This window comes from Heterocephalus glaber, unplaced genomic scaffold (genome assembly GCF_053883595.1).
Source record: "Heterocephalus glaber isolate CG9 unplaced genomic scaffold, H.glaber_assembly_v1.0 deba00000281, whole genome shotgun sequence".
NCBI lineage: Eukaryota > Metazoa > Chordata > Mammalia > Rodentia > Bathyergidae > Heterocephalus > Heterocephalus glaber.
Genome location: NW_028258139.1, coordinates 30,054,677 through 30,073,673, shown reverse-complemented (window position 1 = coordinate 30,073,673; position 18,997 = coordinate 30,054,677). Strand labels below are relative to the sequence as shown.

Sequence of the window (18,997 nt, the reverse complement as noted above, 5' to 3'; positions counted from 1 at the left end):
GATCTAACTGAGGACCTTGTGCTTGCAAGGCAGGTGCCGGAACCACTGAGCTAAATCCCCGGCCCAGTTTATGGCAATCTTTGTTATAGTCAGTCTATTTCTACGTAGTGTCAGTAGCCTAAAGCTAGTTACTCTTTTTTTAAAAGGAAGTTTATTATCCTTGAGAATTCTATGGCATTTAATGCAGCAGTCTTAAGCTAGGCAGTTTTAGGTCTTGAAAGAGCTAAATGATCCCTGTCACCCACCTCCTTTCCAGTCACTTCTGTCAGCCTGTTAGGAGTGGGTTGGTTTTGTTTTTGCCATTTTCCTACTTACAATCCTTTGGCTGTTGGGAAAAATCTAACCTATTAGGCTTGGCATACAAGACACCTGACAACCTGGCCTCACCTCACCTTCCCAGGCTGCTCTTCTCCCTCTTACCCTGTGCATCCTACTTGCCATACTAAACTCGTTGTTACTCTGAGTTAGCGAGGCTTCTGCAGTACACTTTCTGCAGTAGGCCTTTGCCTAGGGTCTTTGGCCTGATTCCCAGGCTTGCTTAGTAAACAGCTGAGATGTCACCTCAGTAAAGCACTTTTCTAATTCTCTAGGGAGACAGCTGCCATGTCTGTGTTCCCGGATACAGATTCATACCTCTCTAACAGCTTTACTGTCTCAGACTATAGCTTATCTGCTTGTTTGCTTCAGGATGCAGGGCCCAGGGTCTGACTGAGTGCTTCACCCAGGAGCCTGGCACAGGGAGCCCGTTTGTGTGGTTGGTGGGTGAGCACAGGGCCTGTCTTGATTCTTGTCTCAGTAATCTAACTTTCCTGAATGGCAGGTGCTCCAGAATGTCTCTTTCAAGGAATTTATAATCTAAAGGGGAGGGAAGACCTCTATATAATAATTATAGTATAAAACTTAGTAACAGAATGGAGGTTGATAAATGACTTTTGTAAGTAGGAATTAACTTGCCAGTTAGTAATTAACATCACTGAAGTGAATGGCTATAATTTTACTTAAGATTAAGGAAATACAGAAATCTGATTTGGATACACTATTAGCAACTACTCCCTCTTGGCTGGCTGCTAGCAAAATACCAGTCTCTCATTTCTAGTGTCCTCTTAGATCTCTGAAAAATAATTAGAAATACTGTCTTCTGATTAAATTTGCAAGTATCTATATTTCATAAAAATTACAAGTATTTTTAATTTTTTAACAAACCAGAATCCAAATACATTCCTTAAAGCATTCAATTTTAAAGTCTTTGCCAGAGCCAACAATTAGTTACTTCATTTATTTATTTTTTTTTGTACCAGGGACTGAACTCTGGATCTTGTGCTTATGAGACAGGCAGTGGAACCACCAAGCTAAATCCCTGGCCCTAAGAGCGAACAATTAGTAAAGGAAAAGAACCTCTCAAATAATTTTTATAGGCCAATTCTCAATTTTTCTGTCTGCTGAATTTTAGATTCGGCTTAGCTAATACTCATTATATGTTAAAAATTACAAAGAAAAAGATGCTGTGTTTTGAGAAATTGGCAGTCTAAAGGTAACAAGCCAATATTAATTTTTATGCCTTTTTGGAGGTGAAGGCAGGGAAAAGGAAACCCTCTCACTTGTCATGTTGTTTCAAGGCTTAAAGAAATGTGTTCTTTTCTCAATTTATTGAGGTCGTAGAGTCATTTAAAATGCGAAGGCTAACTGGTTACAGATAGAGAAGTGAAGGTTCGTGAGAATAAACTCACATCAGGTGAAGTGATCTATGGATAGCTGTAGGGTCTCTTCCTTCCCTCTACAGAATGACAACCAATCCAAAATCACATTTCTCACTGCTGCAATAAAGTCCCAGGGTGGAAAGGATGTGAAGCTAGGAGCCCAGATAGAGCAATTCAGGTGCAAATTCCTCCAAATCATTATTGAAATGGTCTTTGACCTGAACCTGAACTTTGGGTTATGATGATATGTTTCATCAGTTCTACCATTCAGCATGTACACTTGTTAGAATGACCTGTACTTAAAGAGAGTTCATTTTTTAGTCAGTGGCATTTGGTGATTGCCTGCAGTGATTCTGAAGTCCATAAAAGAAAAACACTTACATTATATGGCAGGGTTCATTTCTATCTTTTAAACAATGCCCATTTTCCCATTTCTTTTTGGTAGGAAATGAAGTTTTTATATATTTTGATCCAGCATGCGTACTTTTGACTCCACACCAAGGCGCATCTACAGTTAGGCACAAAGAAAAGTGTGACGAGGTCTATGTTTTTAAATTTTAGTTTGCCAATGTTCAATCTGTAAATTACAACCCATAATTCAGCTTGCCCATTTTTCTACTATATAGAAAACAGTTCTAAGAAAAGCACAAGGTAAAACCTCAGTTGCATCTTAAATGCTTTATAAGTAAAAGTCAACTTTTTCTGCTAACATTAGTATATGGCCTGCTTTTAAAAAAAGACAAGCCTAAAAAGGACAATTGGAACATGAAAATATTTAACATAATTTTTATATTATCTCTACTGAATATGAAACAGTGGCTTTAAATATTTATCTCTTTAATCATTACAACAGCTTACAAATTTTACAAACATTGTACTTAATCTATTTCAATTTCATGTTTGCCCAAGGAAATAAAGTTAAGGCCTCCAGAGCACCTCAGTCTGGGCTAATTTACTAAAGGTTATGATATAAAGGCCTTGAGTTACAAGATTTAGAGATAAAAGTTTTAGCTTTTAACCTTGTTTTAAAAGGGAACAGACTGTAACATTCTTATACAAAAACAATTTGATTTTTTGCAGTTTAAAAAATACTATAGAATTAAACCATTATAAAGACGTCATGTAAAAGATTGCAAGATCGTGAAACTAAGGTGTAATCTTGGTCAGAACTCCTTGATTAGGTATAAGAGGTTATTACAGATTCTGACATTTTTTAAGTTTCTAGGCTTAGACAAACTTCTAAAATTGAAAATAAAAATCTCTTGCATAAATACTTCAATAAAAACCCAAAAAAGTCTTTTGAAAAGTGTAACTGTTGAACATACTATTTTAAAATATTTAACAGTAAACCTGATGTCACCTTCCTTTTGGGGGAGGTGATAGTGGTCTAACATGAAACTTAAGTTCTGAACACTTCCACTTACCAGTCTCAATCATTAATTTTTCACTAGGTATTGACTTCAAAACTTCCAAATTAGCCTCAGTTTTCAGTGAGCTTTAAAAGAAGTGTACACTTTTTTTAAAGTAGCATTTAGTGAATAACTTTTTTATATCATGTTTAATACAAATTACAAAACTCAAAACCCCATAACACATTTTGTCAGTATATTTTAGGAAGCATTTATACATTCTTCATAGATTCCAGAGTGATAGTTCCAACCAGATCTGCCTTTAGAGGATGTAATTCTTCATGCTTATCAGTTGATTCTTCAGTAGCTTTCTGTATCAGTTTAAGTAAAATTAAACTTTTAAAAAAGAACTTATTTGCACAACTTAGAGGCTCTTAACTTTCCATTTCCTTAACTTTCCTTTTCAGTCTCTGAGACAGGATTCCTGCCCCCAATTCTTTGCTGTTCTTTAATAAAAGTATCTGTACCCTGCCGTGGTTTCTCAGTGGGATGGATGAGCTCCCCTCTGGAATCTAGCCTTTGCCTCCAGACTTGCTGTGGGTGAATGGGTGGGAGGGTATGGCCACAGGCAATGGACTCTTCTTCCTCGGTTGGATGGCACCCTGGGAGGTTGTTGCCTCTTCAGCCTGAGTCCCCAGAATGAAAACATGGCCTGTAGTAGAGAGCTTAGGGCTCCTTGGTGCAGTAATTCTATGGGTTTGGACAAATGACATATTCACCAGGACAGTATCACACAGCAGTTTCAGTGTCTAAAAACCCTCTGTGCTCTGTCCGTTCATCTCTCCCTCCCTCTAAATCTCTGGCAACTGCTAATCTTACAGTCTCTTGAACGCCTCCTCACCCAAAATATCAAGGAGAAAAAACAGGAGTTTTTGATCAAACTAGTAGATATTTGTTACCCTGAATCATAACATGTAAAGCAGAAAGCTGATAGAGAAATGACAGATGTCACGTTTTAAATGTTAAGTGACTTAAATGCCGTGTGCCTGCAGAGACCAAAAACGAGCAAACCAACACACCCAAGTCATTTCTAACAGCTATGTACCTAGAATAAATCTGGAGGGAGGGAAGGAGAGGGGGAGGGAGACAGAGACAGAATGAACCTAAATCAGAGACTCGGTGGGGAACAACCAGCACATACCAGAGGAGGGGTTGAAGCATGGGGCTGAAAATGAAAACACTGCTCTCTGAACAGTGAGTCTTCTTTCTAATGCTACTCTGCTCCACAGCACTGTCAGCACAGTTAGAAATCCCCACTTCACTTTGCAGCTTGGACCAAAGGATGCCTTTCTGAAGAAACTGGATCAGCCCAGAAAAGATCTGTACAGAATGGTATCTGGGAATTCCCGGTGGAAAAGTCAGCTGACCATCTCTGCTAGTGATGGACTCTCACCAGTTTCCAAACAGTTTTGTTTTTCTTTTTAAATAGACAGTGAAGGACTGTCTGACATTTGAAGGAAGCCCCCAACATGACAGAAACCAAAAGGGGAAAGAGAAACTAATAAAAGCAATAAAGCAATTACACTGCTATTCCTATCTTTAGAGAGATGAGAAGATAACTTCATCTATCAAACAAGATAATATTTAAAAATAAGAGCTTTCAGAGATTCAAAGCAAATGCCAAAATTACTTAATAAAACTTCTCCAGAACTGACAAAGATAAGTCTCTAGCAGGAAGGGGCCAGCAAGAACAATGAAGACAAAACAAGAAAACACATCTGTAAATTTCATACCAAGCATAAAGAACTAAAATCTTCCAAAGGAAAAGAAAGCAGGTCACAGGGCAAGCACTGGGAATCAGAATAGCACTCAACACCAGAACTGACTTGATGGGGCACTGTCAATTCTCAGTGAAAATGACTTTTAATATAGAATTTTATCCCCAGGAAAACTATCAGTCCCTCTCCCTTTCATTAACTATCCAAGCAAACTTAAGAGGAAGAACAGAATACATTAGGTTTTTAAACATAAAAAATCTTTTTAAAAAAATGTACTTCCTATGAAAAATTTCTCCCACTATAACAAACACAGAAAACATGGGATCTAAAAATAGGAGTTGTATCAGAGAAGAGACACTAGTCCAAACGGAAACAAAGATGAAGGGTCTAGAACTAATGAAACTTCCTAGACAGGTTTCTAAATGGGGAAAACAGATAAAAAGCATTTACAGAGCAGTACAAAGTATGAGCAAGCTTCAACTTTTGAAGAAAGCCAAGTAAATTAAAATATATGAGGCATGGTCCATGATAGCACCTGCCTGTAATGCCAGCTCCTTGGGAGGCTGAGGGGCTTGAGGACAATGCAGTCAGGGTAGAGCACCCCTGGGTGTAACCCCAGTCTCTCTTACATACACACACACAAAAGAGGGGAGAGGGAGGAGAGGAACTGTTTTAGCTTTCCTGTTACTGGGACCCAACACCTGACAGCTACAACTTAAAGAAGGAAAGGTTTAATCTGGCTCACGGATTTCAAGGGATTCAGTACATGGCTGCCTGAACCCCAGGCAGAAACACAATGGCAGAAGGCTGTGGGTAGAGCAAAGCTGCTTACCAGCAGGGAAGCAGCAGAAGAGCAGCACCAGCGACTAAGGGACCAGACACAGACCCCTCGGGTAAGGCCTCCATGAACCACCCTGATACCCCAAGCAGTGTGCTTCCCCAATCCCTCCACCCCGGGCGGATCTCAAAGCCAATCGAATTGACACTGTCCTAACCACCACAGAGAATTATTCCAAAACAAGTGGTAGAAGAAAAGAAACATAGGTATAGCATTCCACAAGGGTCAGCAGCCAACAATATGTAGACAATGAAAACACTGAATATGCATAAAGCCAAAACCTTGAAATAACTACACTGGAAGGAGTATGGAGGTGGGAGTTAGTACGGGATATAAGAACTACAATGTCACATGGCTCAGTGAGAACAGGCAGGGATCAGCCAAGGGAGGGTGAAAAGCTGCCCTGGGGCTGTGCTGTGCTGGGGCTGTGGTAGCTGTTCCTAAATCAGTACTTCCTGACTTTTTAATCTTTACTCCTTTGAATATTAACTTAAACACTGCTTTAACCATTAATTTAAATATGAAAGAAGTATCTTAAGCTCTTAGCCAAAACTAAGTAATCAGAAGTGATCACTTTAAGGAAAGGAAATATGGAAGAGGAAGTGTGAGGTGATCTTTGGAAGGTGGCAGGGAGGTGGACATCCAGTGGGGAGCCGAGCAGAGGGTGACCTGGAAGTGTGTTCACCACCCACTCCCTGATTCCTGACTGCCGTGACGTGACGTGAGTAGCTTTCCTCTGCAGCAGACCCCTCTGCGATGCTGCTTCTGCCTGGGAGCCAGCCAGCTATGAACTGAGACCGCAAGACCCTGGAGTCCACGGAAGCCTCTCTTCCTCTAAGTTGCAGGTGTCAGGTATTTTGTCCCAGCAACGTGGAAAGTGACTAAGAAAGCAAGTCTCACACTACTTTGACATCCTTGAAAGGACCCTGGTGGAAGCTCTCATATTTTGACAAAAACAAGCACAAGGCCCTAGCCACAGTAGTGACTGCACTGAGGCTTCAAGTGCTGTTACAGTAGGAAGGTCACCCAGCAAGGAGCCCGAGGACACAGATTCTCCACTGCCAGTAACTTTACACCTGTTTCTCTTTCAGTCTCAGATTCTTGGCCTAGAGAGATATATGAGCGATTACCACAGAATAACCTTTCTCCTATGGTCAATGTATCATGTGTGTGCAGCTATGTAAATGCTGTGAACATGTACGTTTCAAAGGCATAAAATGACCTGAGAATCAACTGAGTTTCTAGAGAAAGCTAGCTGCCGATTTCAACATAAATTGTTTCTGCTATTAGAACAGAGGGTAGTGCTCTGTAATTTTCAAGCTTTAACTTGTAATGGTAAATATTCTGTAATTTCTTACATAAATAACAGATTCTCAAGCAGAGAAAACATACTTGAATAAAAATAAACTTTCATCAGTTCACTATAAAATCACTTATGAAATATGTTTATTATAAAAGTTAACAAAAAACAACCTAACAACGTACCAACCATTAAATCCTATATAAAGATCCAAGTCAATCAAAGCAGCTGCTACTTCCTTGGTACCATCAAATGAGTGTACCTAGGGGACACACAGGTGTCATTTTATTATTGTCATAATAACTCTTTCTTTAACGTTCTAAGATAAGACTAAGAAAAAAACAACAAAAATCCTGGATCACAGTGTTTCAAATGCAGTATTTCCTCTCATTTTTATTTTCAAATAAGATTTCACAGTTGCACCCTGTCGTCATCTCCAGTGACACGAGGCAAGGAACCAGCTGCCTGGTTTCCCTGTACCGTGCTTGGCTGGTGTTGCTCCACTAGCATCACCAAATCTCCAGGGAGGCTCAGGAGTGGCAGCCACATTAGGCAACAGCAGGAGGAAAAGGCAGAAACGTTGTAACACCATTTGAAATATACTGAAAATATTAATGAATTGTTCCGTTAGAGGATATTTTTTCTAGAATAGAAATGACTTAAGAGGCAATTTAAGAAGCTGTATACAGGATGACTTAAGAGGCAATTTAAGAAGCTGTATACAGGGGTGAGAATGTTGCTTCAAAATGTAAATTGATACACAGTCAACAGTATCAGCTTGGCAGGCAGAACAGGACTGAGATGACATTTTCACCTTCACAAACCCAAGGTCAGGCACAGTCGTTCATACGGTGGGTACATTTACATACTCAAAAATAAGTAATAACACTGCTACACAAGTGACGCTGCCTTACCACTAAGGCCGGACAGTCTGAGCACACTGGGTAACATGTCCTCAACACTACATCTGTGTTAGCTGCCTGGAAGGCGATTATCCTTGCCCTAAGCATTTCCAGTGGACTAGAAAACACAGCCTCCATTAATAGCCAAATAATTTTAAATGTGATTCTTCATAAACCACTTCAGGAAACTAATTATTCTTTTACTAATTATTTTCAACTTCTTTCGTGATAAAAAAGAATTTGTTCTTTTTAAAGTTTAAATTACTATAGAATCATCCATGTCAACTTTAGTTTTTAACTGATTAATTTATTGTAGTACTGGGGACTGAACCCTCAGGGAGCTCTGAGCTCCGTCCCCAGCCTTTTATTTTGAAACAGGGTGTCCATAAATTTTCCAGGCTGCCCTGGAAATTGCACTCCTCCTGCCTCAGCCTCCTCAGTAGCTGGGATTATAGGCAGGCACTGCCATGCCAAGCCCAAGTAAAGTAGTGGATTCTGAAGGTTATAATAAATGCCACCGATAGTGACAAGGGTGTTCATTAAAACTTCTCTCAATTCCCAAGTATAGTTTCTAAAGACTAAATTACAGAGACAGGAAACCACAGAGGAAATGTATATGAAAATCTGTATCTGAGCATTTTTCTGAGGCAAAATCATTACCTAATAGATACCTTAGCTAAAAGATGTGTAGATAATATAATAAGAAATATCTGAAGATTAATGACTGCCATGACGGGGAGAACTGTGTAGAGCAGAATGCAAACGACAGAAAGAAGTGTACTAGATCAGAGAAATAGCAGTTAGGAAGGCAAACCTGAAATGTGACGCAACAGTTCAAGATACTATAAAAATCAGTGTGTATTTTCCTCACAATTTAAGGTGAAGAACATTAAAGAATGGCTAATGGAGACACAAAAAGTGCAGTGTCAGGGTGTCGACAGATACATTCATGAACAGAGCTCTGCACTCATTCTTGCCGGGTGTGGGGGCACATGCCTGTAATTCCAGCACTCGGGAGGCTGAGACAGGAGAATCACTGTTGAATTCAACAAGGTCAACTGGAACTATACAGCAAGACCCTGTCTTACCCTCCCAATAATTCTGTACTCATTCTTGTGTTCTGAACAAAAATGTATCAGAACAGTTTATGTTTGTCCTTTATCTGGCCCATAAATCCAACAGTAAACATACATGTTCTTCAAATAATGTAGAACTTTAATAACTTTATTGCTGACATTTGAATTACTTAATAACCAAGACGTTTTTGAATATCATATATTAAACAATTTGTTCATACTTACCACTCCACCTACACACCGATCTCTGTTTCTTTTCATTATGTCTGTAAATTAACAGAAAAAACCTTTAGCAAGTGGCTAGATTTCTGTAAAATTCTTAAATTTTAAATGAGAATTTTAGTTTAAACTCACCCAAAAATTCATCATGGGAGTTTCGACAATGAAGAAACATTGGTAATTTTGTTTGTTCTGACAGTTCAAATTGTTTTTCAAAATATCTGCATATGTTAAAAAAATTTCCTCAGTAACCTTATTTTAGCACAAGAAAGCTAATTATTTCAAGACATTTTTTTTGACGGCACTAGGGATTGAACCCAGGGCCTGGTGCATGCTAGCCACGTGTTCCACAACTGAGCTAAATGATTTTTTTAAATTAAAGGAATCTTATTCTATGGAAATGGCTACACAAAAACCGTGAATTTAGACACTAAGATATACCAGGCTTAGCAGAGGGCCTTAAACACACAACTTAAGGAAAGGGGTCCTGAATTTTCTGGGACTACAAGTCTCTTTCCTTGCGGGAGCAGGGCCCGAACCCAGGGTCAGTCAGGTGGCCCACTTGCGAGCTACGTCCCCAGCCGAGCTGCCCATGCTGCCCCACCTCGCCCCGTCTGCCCTGTGCTGTTCATTTTGGGGCAGTCTTACCGAGCTGCCCGGCCTGGTCTCAGACTTGTGAGCCTCTTACTGCTGCTTCACCAAAAGGACAGGGCACCCTTAGACCTAAATCCACGCAGCTGGAAGTAGGTACAGCAAGCCCCCGGCTTACGGACATTTGAGCTGTGAACTTTCAGATAGCAATGGATCTCAAATTACAAACTCTCAAGAGATGTGGACAAATCCACATGTTAGCAGCTCTCGTGTCTGCAGGATGCTGCCACAGCGTGCTGCTCTGTGCCGACCATACAGTGTTCACTCAGAGCCCAAGCCGCCTGGCAGCGAGAGGAAAAGCAGTGGGGATGTGGAGGGACTACCAGGAAGACAAAGGTGGACGACTGAGGATTGGACCGAGACAAGAAGGCGGGTGGTGGCGCCCCACCACCTCCCTCCCTGTCAGAAACTCCAGTCAGCTCACTCCATGACCCCGATGATACGCCTGGTGCCGCACCCTGCTGTACCACAATTCCGGTAACTATAAAAGGAAAGCAGCTTACTTAACAGCGTGTGTGTGTGTGTGTGTGTGTGTGTGTGTGTGTATGTGCGTGCGTGTTCATGCTTTGCACTGTAAAGCATTACATCTGGGTGAGAGGTAGATAAGACTCACTTGGCTGAACTTAACAAACGAATCTGACTTACAAGTGTTCTCCGTGAACGGAACTCATTCCCAAGTTGGGGACTTCCTGTAGCATAAAAACTGAATTAAGCTATTTTTCAAAAGATGAAAACAATAAACAGCACTCCTGAATGTTTCACAGCGCTATATAAAGTTTCTCCAAGTGCCACACACTGTATGTCATTTGCTCAAGAGGACCCTAAATCCCAGGACGGCGAGAGCTGCAGTACTGTCCAGGATCATGACAGGCAAACTTGGAGCCAGAGCTTCAGTGCTACCCAAGAGCCCCATGGTTCCACTTCAGAGCAGCTTCCTCCTGCTCCCACTCACGACAGCAGCTTGGTGCCCACTGCTGGCCACGTCTCTCTACCTGAAACCAGCACGGCAGGCCACTTGCTCTTCTCCTAGGTAGGTTTACCTCTCCTGGGTTCTCTAATCTGGGGAAACAATTTCTGTATTTAAGTTAAATTTCTTTTCCTGTATTTTGCATACCCTGTTTTCTGATGTGGAGTATTGTTTTCCTGGAACACCCCTTCACATTCCTGAAAATGCTAAATTTTAAAATCAGGAACAGAAATATACTAGAAATATAATTAGCAAAGAAATAGTCTTCCTGCCAGGCGTGGTGGTGCATGCTTGTATTCCCAGCACTCAGGAGCCTGAGCCAGGAGGACTGACGTGACTTCAAGGCTAGCCTGGGGTACAGGGTGAGTTCAAAGTCAGCCTGGACTATATAGGGAGATCCTATCTCAAAAATCCAAGAAACAAACCAAAACAAAAAAAGAAAGTCTCCCTAAAATTGGTGCTTTGTGTCTTAGTCATCCATTGGGTATGATTGTTTGGTTTGGTTTTTTGATGTATCCCAGGCTGGCCTTGAACTTGTGACAAGGCCGTCTCAGCCTCTGAGTGTTGGAATTACAGGTATGCGCCACCAGCCCGGCTTGTGTGGTTGTTTAAATCACCTTTCCAGATTCTGCTGGAAGAGAATAACAAAGTGTTGACCTTATGCAGCACAGGCAATATTAAAGACAGCTTGGGAGAAGGAAAGATTAAGAGTGACTACTCAGCCACTAGTCCCGTAGCTGCTGCAGTAACCCAGCTGTCAGCAGTTCGGCACGCTCTTATCAGGATGCGCACCTGCTGGCCTGTGGATCCCTTTATCCCCCCGACAGAGGACAGTGCCTCTGCCTCTGCCTCTGCACTGCTGCACTGGGCCGCAAGTTCACAGAATCGGATGGTCAGTCTGGAAATTAGCGCTCTATTCCAGGTAAACAAAAGTAGAGTGTTACGTCTGTGTCTCGATGTCCCCCAAAGCCCCATGTGGTCACAGGTGGGGCTTTTCAGAGGCAGCTGGATCTAGGTTGTGTGAGCTGGGACTGATGCATGGTGCAGTGCTAGGATCCAGGGCACTAGCATTAAAGGCGTGGGTGAGTGCTCCCTGCCCTAAGCAGCCTGGTAAGACAAGGGACCGAGGAGCTGTGGCCCCCTGCCTTGCTTTGCTGTCTCTGCCACCATGAACTATTTCCCCTCCGCAAGGCCTGTCTGCCGTCCACCCTGCCTTGGAGCTGGCCGATTATGGACTGAAACCTCTGCAAACTGTGAGCCAAATAAACCTTTCCTCCTTTAACTTTGGGTGTCATGTATTTTGTCTCAGCAATAAGAAAAGTAACTAAAAGATACAATTTATGAAAAACACAGAAGCCCAAGCAATGTGCTCACAGAATTTTACATAATTTGAGGAAGGAGAGGCTCCTGAGTTCAAAGAAGCTGAGTATTATAAGGAAGCCACGCAGTGAAAAAAAACTCCTAGAGATGCAAACTAAGGACATCATCACTATAACATCAAATGACCACTGCCTTTAACAAGAAATGATGTAAGTTATAGGGCAGAGCTGGCATCTACTAAGAGAAGTCACTGCCTGTTGTACTTATTTATGATTTTTTTCTAGTTCATAAATGAATATCGTTCTTTACTTAAGTTGTATTTGCTCATTTTGGTTTCAGATTGTATTACTGCTCCCTTCAGTTTAGGGGCAACACTATCTAAGAACAATGGCCTGAAAAGGCAAGACTTGGAGTAACAAGTGTAACTAACTAGGATCGAAGACAAGCATGGCCTCAATCTCTCACCTCCAGGGTCTCCTACGATCCAATGTTCATTATGAAATTCTGATGTCTTATATCTGACTTATTTAAAGACTTACCTGGCATTAACATTTTAAAGCCCCAAGAAAATCCCCAGAGAAAACTCCTCCAATCCAAAAGAACTGAGCTCTACCTTGCAGCAGGAAAGAGTGTAAAGAGCAGAGAAACTGAAAATATAGGTATGACTCAAAGGATAAACTTTCTATCATCAAGTGACGACTTCCTCTGCTTCTCTTCCTTATTCTTTAAAAAATACTTTTCAAAAACCCCAAACAGAAATTACAGCTGGTATTTTCCTTCAGAATGGTAATATTTCTAATAAGACCAATATGACAACAGCTGTAATTTAGGGTACTTACTCCGTGGCAGGCAAGCCACTAAGGGTTCACACACCCCATGCTAAATGACAGGTAGCGTCATCTATCTTCATTTTAAGGATGAGGAAATTGAGATGAACCAAGGGGTACATGGTTTTAAATGGCAATTACAAATCATATCTAAAGACCCACTGCTTCCAAATATCATACTTTTGTTGTTTCAAACCCAAGGATGCTCTACCACTGAGCTACATCCTCAGTTCTTTTTATTTTTTGAGACAGGATCTCACTAAGTTGCCGGGGGGCGGGGGGGGACGACCTCTAGCTTGTGATCCTTCTGCCTCAGCCTCCCATGTGCTGCAGTTATTGGTACACACCATGCTTGGCCTTATATTTCTTTGCAGCATAGTGAAGAGGCACTCAGTAATCATGCACTGAATGGACTGAAGTCAAACTCTACTACACATTAACACTTGGACAATTGACATTCTGAGAGTTACAGCAGAAACTATACCCTGTTATACATATTGTTTTAAGTTCTCACCTTGATTTGATGATGTAAGTACCTTTAGAAAAATAAAATATAATCAATATTACCAGGGCTTTCATTTAACCCCCAAATTGAGTTTAAAGTATTTAGGGTGCATTTTAGCATCAGTTTTAACTTATTCTAGAAGAAAATCCCTATGGACAAGAAACCTTGGGAGGCCTCTGCAGCTGTCTTGCTTGTCCTGATACAGCTGGTGATTCAGAAGGTTCATCCTGCCCAAAAGCAGACATGGGGAAGTGGAGAATAACCTAACAAGACAAATGCTTCCTATTTTAGTGTAAATATGTGAACTTTTAAGGTCAAGTGAGCTGATGACATGCTATTCAAGAGGCACAGAGCTGTAGTAACCCTGCTGGTGGCCACATGATTGTCCCTGAAAAACACAGGGGACATACTACATGTGCATAAAGAAGAGGTCTGAAAGAATATGACCACAGAACATTATTCGAACTCCACTTGGTTATAGATTTTCATGCTTCAGAAATTCTAGAGCTTCAAGTCTAGGTCATTACCAGCTCCACTAATACACCTGGTCCTTGCCACAGTGATTTTTCAATAAGGGGGACAGATCAGGATCCTACTTAAGGCAAAACAGTGGGTGTTGGGGTATACTTCTGGCCATCAAGTCCCTAGCTTCATTAAAACAGATACCAAATATTAATTATTAAATAATATAATAGAGCTAGATGTTATCTTGAGGGAATCTGACTCAACTCCTTTATATATAAGAAACTACTAAGACAGAGAGCTGGGGGTGTAGCTCAGTGGTAGGGCACTTCCCTGGCATGCAGTAGTTGGGTTTGATCTCCAGCACCAAAAAGCGGGGGGACCCTGAAGTGGAGAGACAGATGGCTGTTTATTCATAAAGGTCTTCAGGGACAGACAGTATACCTTGTTGGCAAGTAGTACTCCATAAATATTTCTTGTATAAATGAATAACTAAATTAACCTCCTTCAGAAGTTCATTCTAATTTTTCAATACAGTGGTGCCTTGGTTCACGAACTCAATTCTTTCCATGATTGTGGATGCAAACTAAATTGGATGAGAACCACATGAAATTTCCCCATAAGGTCAACATTGAGCCTAACCATTCAATTTGCTTTGGGTCTAGTCCAATCCGGTTTGCCACTAGAAATGTGGAAAGAATTTTAAGTTCATAAACTGATAATTATCTTGATAATTAAGGTACTTTTGAAGTTCAACAAAATGTTCATGTTTAAAATTAAGACTTTGACACAATTCTTATTTTCAACCCACTGACCCACTCACATGATAGAAGTTCCAACTGAAAGCTACAGACAGTAAACTACAGCGAGTTACCAAGGCTGAAAGCTTTACTCTTCCCAGAGGCCACTGCTCTTGGCAAAGCTCCTACTGAAGGCTTCTCACTGCTCAAAACTAACAATCTCCAGTGTCCCAAGAGTAGAGCAGGCTTTCTCACTTCAGTGACTGACCCTATAATCCCCTTTCAATGTCCCTTGCTCTTAAGTCATACCCATAGCTGAATTTAATTCACTCCAGGTTCACATATGACTGTATTTGTTAAACAAAAAACAACCAATAAGCCTCTATCAGGTAAAGCTCAATCTTTATTTCTACTATTAAAGTCAAAGTAGTGGGGATGTAGCTCAGTGGCACAGCACTAACCTAGCAAGCAGAAGGTGCTGGGTTCAATCCCCAGTACTAAAAAAAATCATAGTCAGGAAGGCGATCACTGCTTGAGGCCAGCTCAGACTACACCAGGAGACCCTGCCTCAATCTGATTAAAAAATCAAATTCGATAATCTGGGACTATGTGCTTCCATCTCTGATAAATTGTGTGCAAATACACATGGAATTTACTTCATTTAACTTTTGATATATGCAGGGAAAAACAAAAACATCATGCTTAGTCTAATTACATGGTTCACATGATAAATTATTTTAAAAATCACTTACTTAAGCTGAGTATCTTTGGGACAAAACTGTAGTCGGTCAAAATCTTTAAAAGATTTTAAAAAAAGAATAATTACTCAAGACTTGTGTAAGACAAATCAGTAATTTTTAAACAAAGTCATCCTAAAAGGCTAGGTTGGCACTTACCGAGCCCACATTCCCCTACTGCTACAACTTTCCCCTTGTTGATCTCCGCAAGATTCAGCAACTCCTCTAAGTAAAGATCAGGGTTCTTCTTTTCAAATTCACCACATCTTGTAGGATGGCAACCAACTGTGCTGAAAAACATATCTAACAACAACAAAAAAAATCTTAGGGTTATTTTCAAAATATTTTTTCATATTTACACTTAATATGCAAAAGTTAGAGAATATCAAATAATTTCAATAAATGGTTTTTAACAAATGCCATAAACTATTCCAGACTACTCTGATTGCATTGTTATCCGTATAAGAATTTGGGGAATAGTTTAAGAAAGAAGGATATAAATATGCAAACTGCCTTAATGTGTTGATAAAACAGTTCTACTCTTTCCAAAGCTTGGTATTAATACCAGCAAGCATTACAGAATAAAAAGTGAAACAATTTCTTGAAATGTTATCATCAAATTATGTCTTTTATATTCATTGCTTCTGTGACTGTCTTGATCCATGTATTTAATATAACTTAAAATTATATAAACAGTATCTAGTACATTCTAATAATTTAATGCTGCATTGTAATTATATTGAAATATTAAAGGTGAATCTTGTAATGGTGAGGAGTGGCAGTTACTTAAAGCAGAAAGAAAGGGGCTCTTCCTTCTGACACTAGTAGCTCACTGAGGCCATACTTTCACGGCCCTCACTGTAAGGGGCACAGGTGAGATGCCGGATGGGTATCGAGGGCTGAGCCCTCTGGACAGCTGCGGGGCCTGCAGGTGAGGAGGCAGCTCCCCCACCCGGCCCTTCTTTCTTTCTACTTCTGAGGACTGAACTCAGGCCTCGTGCTAAGCTACATCTCCAGCCTCTCTTATTTTTCATGTTTTATTCGGAGACAGGCTCTAGGTTGAGTCCAGGTGCGCCTGTAACCTGGGACCCTCCTGCCTGTGTGTCCCAGGGTTGGGATCATAGGTGTGCGTCACCACCCCAGCCGAGGCAGGCCTTTCAGAGCTGTGAGGATTCACGGCACACAGCGGGGACCAGGAGAGGGCTGGCAGGGGAGATGGCCGGGGGCTTTACAAACCGCAGCTATTTGGGAACAAACACTATGGAAGAAAATATTCTTATGTACCCCCAAACTCCTGAGAAAATGATTATTTTTATGTCTTTAATCACTAAGAAAAAAAAATGTCAGTATATCCTGAAGAGAGGTGTGTATTTCAGAAAGACCCTGATCGGGGCATGGTGGCTCCAGCTACTCCGGAGGCTGAGGCAGGAGGATCACAAATTTGAGGCCAGCCTGGGCAATTGAGCAAGACCTTGTCTCAAAAAACATTAAAAGGAGATGGGATATAGTGCTGCTTACGGGGTTCCATCCTTAGTATTGCAGGGGACAGGTATCAGGGTGGCTGAGTGGTCTAAGGCACCAGACTCACACTCCACTTCCTTAGTACATCTGAATTCTGGAAAATTCTATGGAATACCTGATTCCTTAATGTCTTGCACATCAGGCATGTAAACGCAAGACGAATAAAGGAGTCCCACATAAAGGAGGTGTTCTGTGTAGCCACAAGTCAGTTAATCCATTCCCAACACTCAAGATTTTAAATCCATGTAAAGCCCATGAGCATGAAGTAAGCCTAGCAGGGGTGCACATGACGTTAGCACTTGCACTCTGGGGCCCAAAGAGGGTCTGGTCTACAACATAAGGAATTAATAAGAGATCCCTCACAGCTTTAGGTTAAACAGAGTAAACAGAAAGCGATTCAAATTGTAAAGATTTTATGACACACAAACTGCACGTTAGGAATACCCGAGGAGAAACCATGCTCCTGGATTACTTTGTTCTCACTAACTGAAATACCAACGCAGTCTGCCCAACACAGAGTGCGTTATCAAGCATGTGACATCCCAGCAAGCTTGAGCTGTCATCTTAATCGTGCGCCACTGGAACCGGTCTGTCTGCCCTACTGAGTCTGCAGTCATGATCCACTGTATTGTACCCGAAGCACTTCTCAGAAACTTCTTCACAATCACTTAACTCATATCTTTTGGTAGAAGTAATACGAGGGGGCCGGGGACTTAGCTCAGTGGTTCCGGCGCGTGCCTCGCAAGCGCAAGGTCCCGAGTTCGATCTCCAGTACCAAAAAAAAAGAAGTAATATGAGGGTACCTTTTGTTTGTGCCAACTGCAGTGCCTCTTTACTGCCTTGTAGATCTCCACCTGTAATCAGAAACTGAAACGGAAAGAAAGAAAATAAGCCATCGGCATCACTACCATGGCCCACACATCCTTCTTGCCACCTCCTCAGTGCACAACAGTTTTTCTTCTGAGCGTCTGTCACACAGTCACCCTGCCTTTAAAATTCAGTTCAGGGGTGAGGAGTTAGCTCAGTGGTGCCGCCCGCCACCCACCTCAAAAACACAAGGTCCGAGTTCGATCCCCTGTACCAAAAAAAAAATTTCAGTTCAGAAGATCAGCCCTATGTAGTGTGGTCCCTGGAGCTCTACACACACACACACACACACACACACACACACACACACACACACACACACACACACACACACACACACACACACAGCAGACTCATCCCTCTGTGCATTCACAGCCGGAGGTGGTGGCACGTGCCAGTGCTCCCCACACTCTGGGAGACTGAGCTGGGAAGATCAAAAGTTCCAACCCAGCTTGGGCAACTTGGTGACTTAGCAAGTCCTGGCTCAAAAATATTTTTAAGGGCCGGGGATTTAGCTCAGTGGTTCCAGCCCCTGCCTCGAAAGTGCAAGGTCCTGAGTTCGGTCCCCGGTACCAAAAAACAAAAATATTTTTAAAAGGCCGAGAACGTATCTCAGTGAGAAGGCCCTGGGTTCATTCCTCAGTGCCCCCCCCCCCAAACACACAAATGCATTTATGTGTCTGTCTTTGCTATTAGTACCTTGAGGACACAGACCATGTGTTATGCAAAGACTGAATTTTTTTTTTCCTGGTACTGGGGATCGAACTCGGGACCTTGCGCTTGCAAAGCAGGTGGAGGCACCACTGAGCTAAACACCCAGCTCTAAAGACTAAATATTTAATGACTGCAAATTTAGCATTCAGTTAATCTAAATCAATGATCATCTAAGCCAGTAGTTCAATAATGATGAATAATCCAACAGTTCTCCACGTGTGGTCTAAGAATTCTCAGGGGATATATGAGGTCAAAACTATTTGCATAAAACACTAACACATTGTTTCTTTCATTCTCAGTCTGTCACAAGTACACACTGAGACAGATCTTCCAGGGGTCGTGCGATGTGTGATATCAAACAGCCCGTGAAAACTCAGCAATTCCCTTTTAACCCAGTTATTCAGAGATATGAAAGAGGCCAGGCGCGGTGGCACAGGCCTCTAATCCCAGCACTTGGGAGGCTGAGGCAGGAGGACTGCGATGAGTTTTAGGCCAGCCTGGGCTCCAGTGAGTTCAAGGCCAGCCTA

At 41.6% G+C, this 18,997-nt stretch overlaps 1 protein-coding gene across 13 annotated transcripts in view; it reads right to left on the bottom strand.

Annotated features, from left to right (window-relative positions):
* Tatdn1 (TatD DNase domain containing 1) overlaps window positions 1-18,997 on the bottom strand; it is a 47,746-nt gene that overhangs the window by 1,625 nt on the left and 27,124 nt on the right. For 3 of the 13 annotated variants that reach the window (XM_021252289.2, XM_021252312.2, XM_021252304.2), the window contains 10 exons: window positions 17,693-17,756; window positions 15,528-15,671; window positions 15,384-15,426; window positions 13,439-13,460; window positions 10,456-10,499; window positions 9,295-9,380; window positions 9,166-9,206; window positions 7,148-7,224; window positions 3,122-3,192; window positions 2,079-2,205 (listed from right to left, as the gene is read on the bottom strand). In XM_021252289.2, coding sequence (XP_021107948.1) covers window positions 2,079-2,205; window positions 3,122-3,192; window positions 7,148-7,224; window positions 9,166-9,206; window positions 9,295-9,380; window positions 10,456-10,499; window positions 13,439-13,460; window positions 15,384-15,426; window positions 15,528-15,671; window positions 17,693-17,756 — 719 coding nt within the window. The other 10 variants (XR_002392153.2, XR_002392160.2, XM_021252302.2 and 7 more) reach the window with 10 other exon arrangements.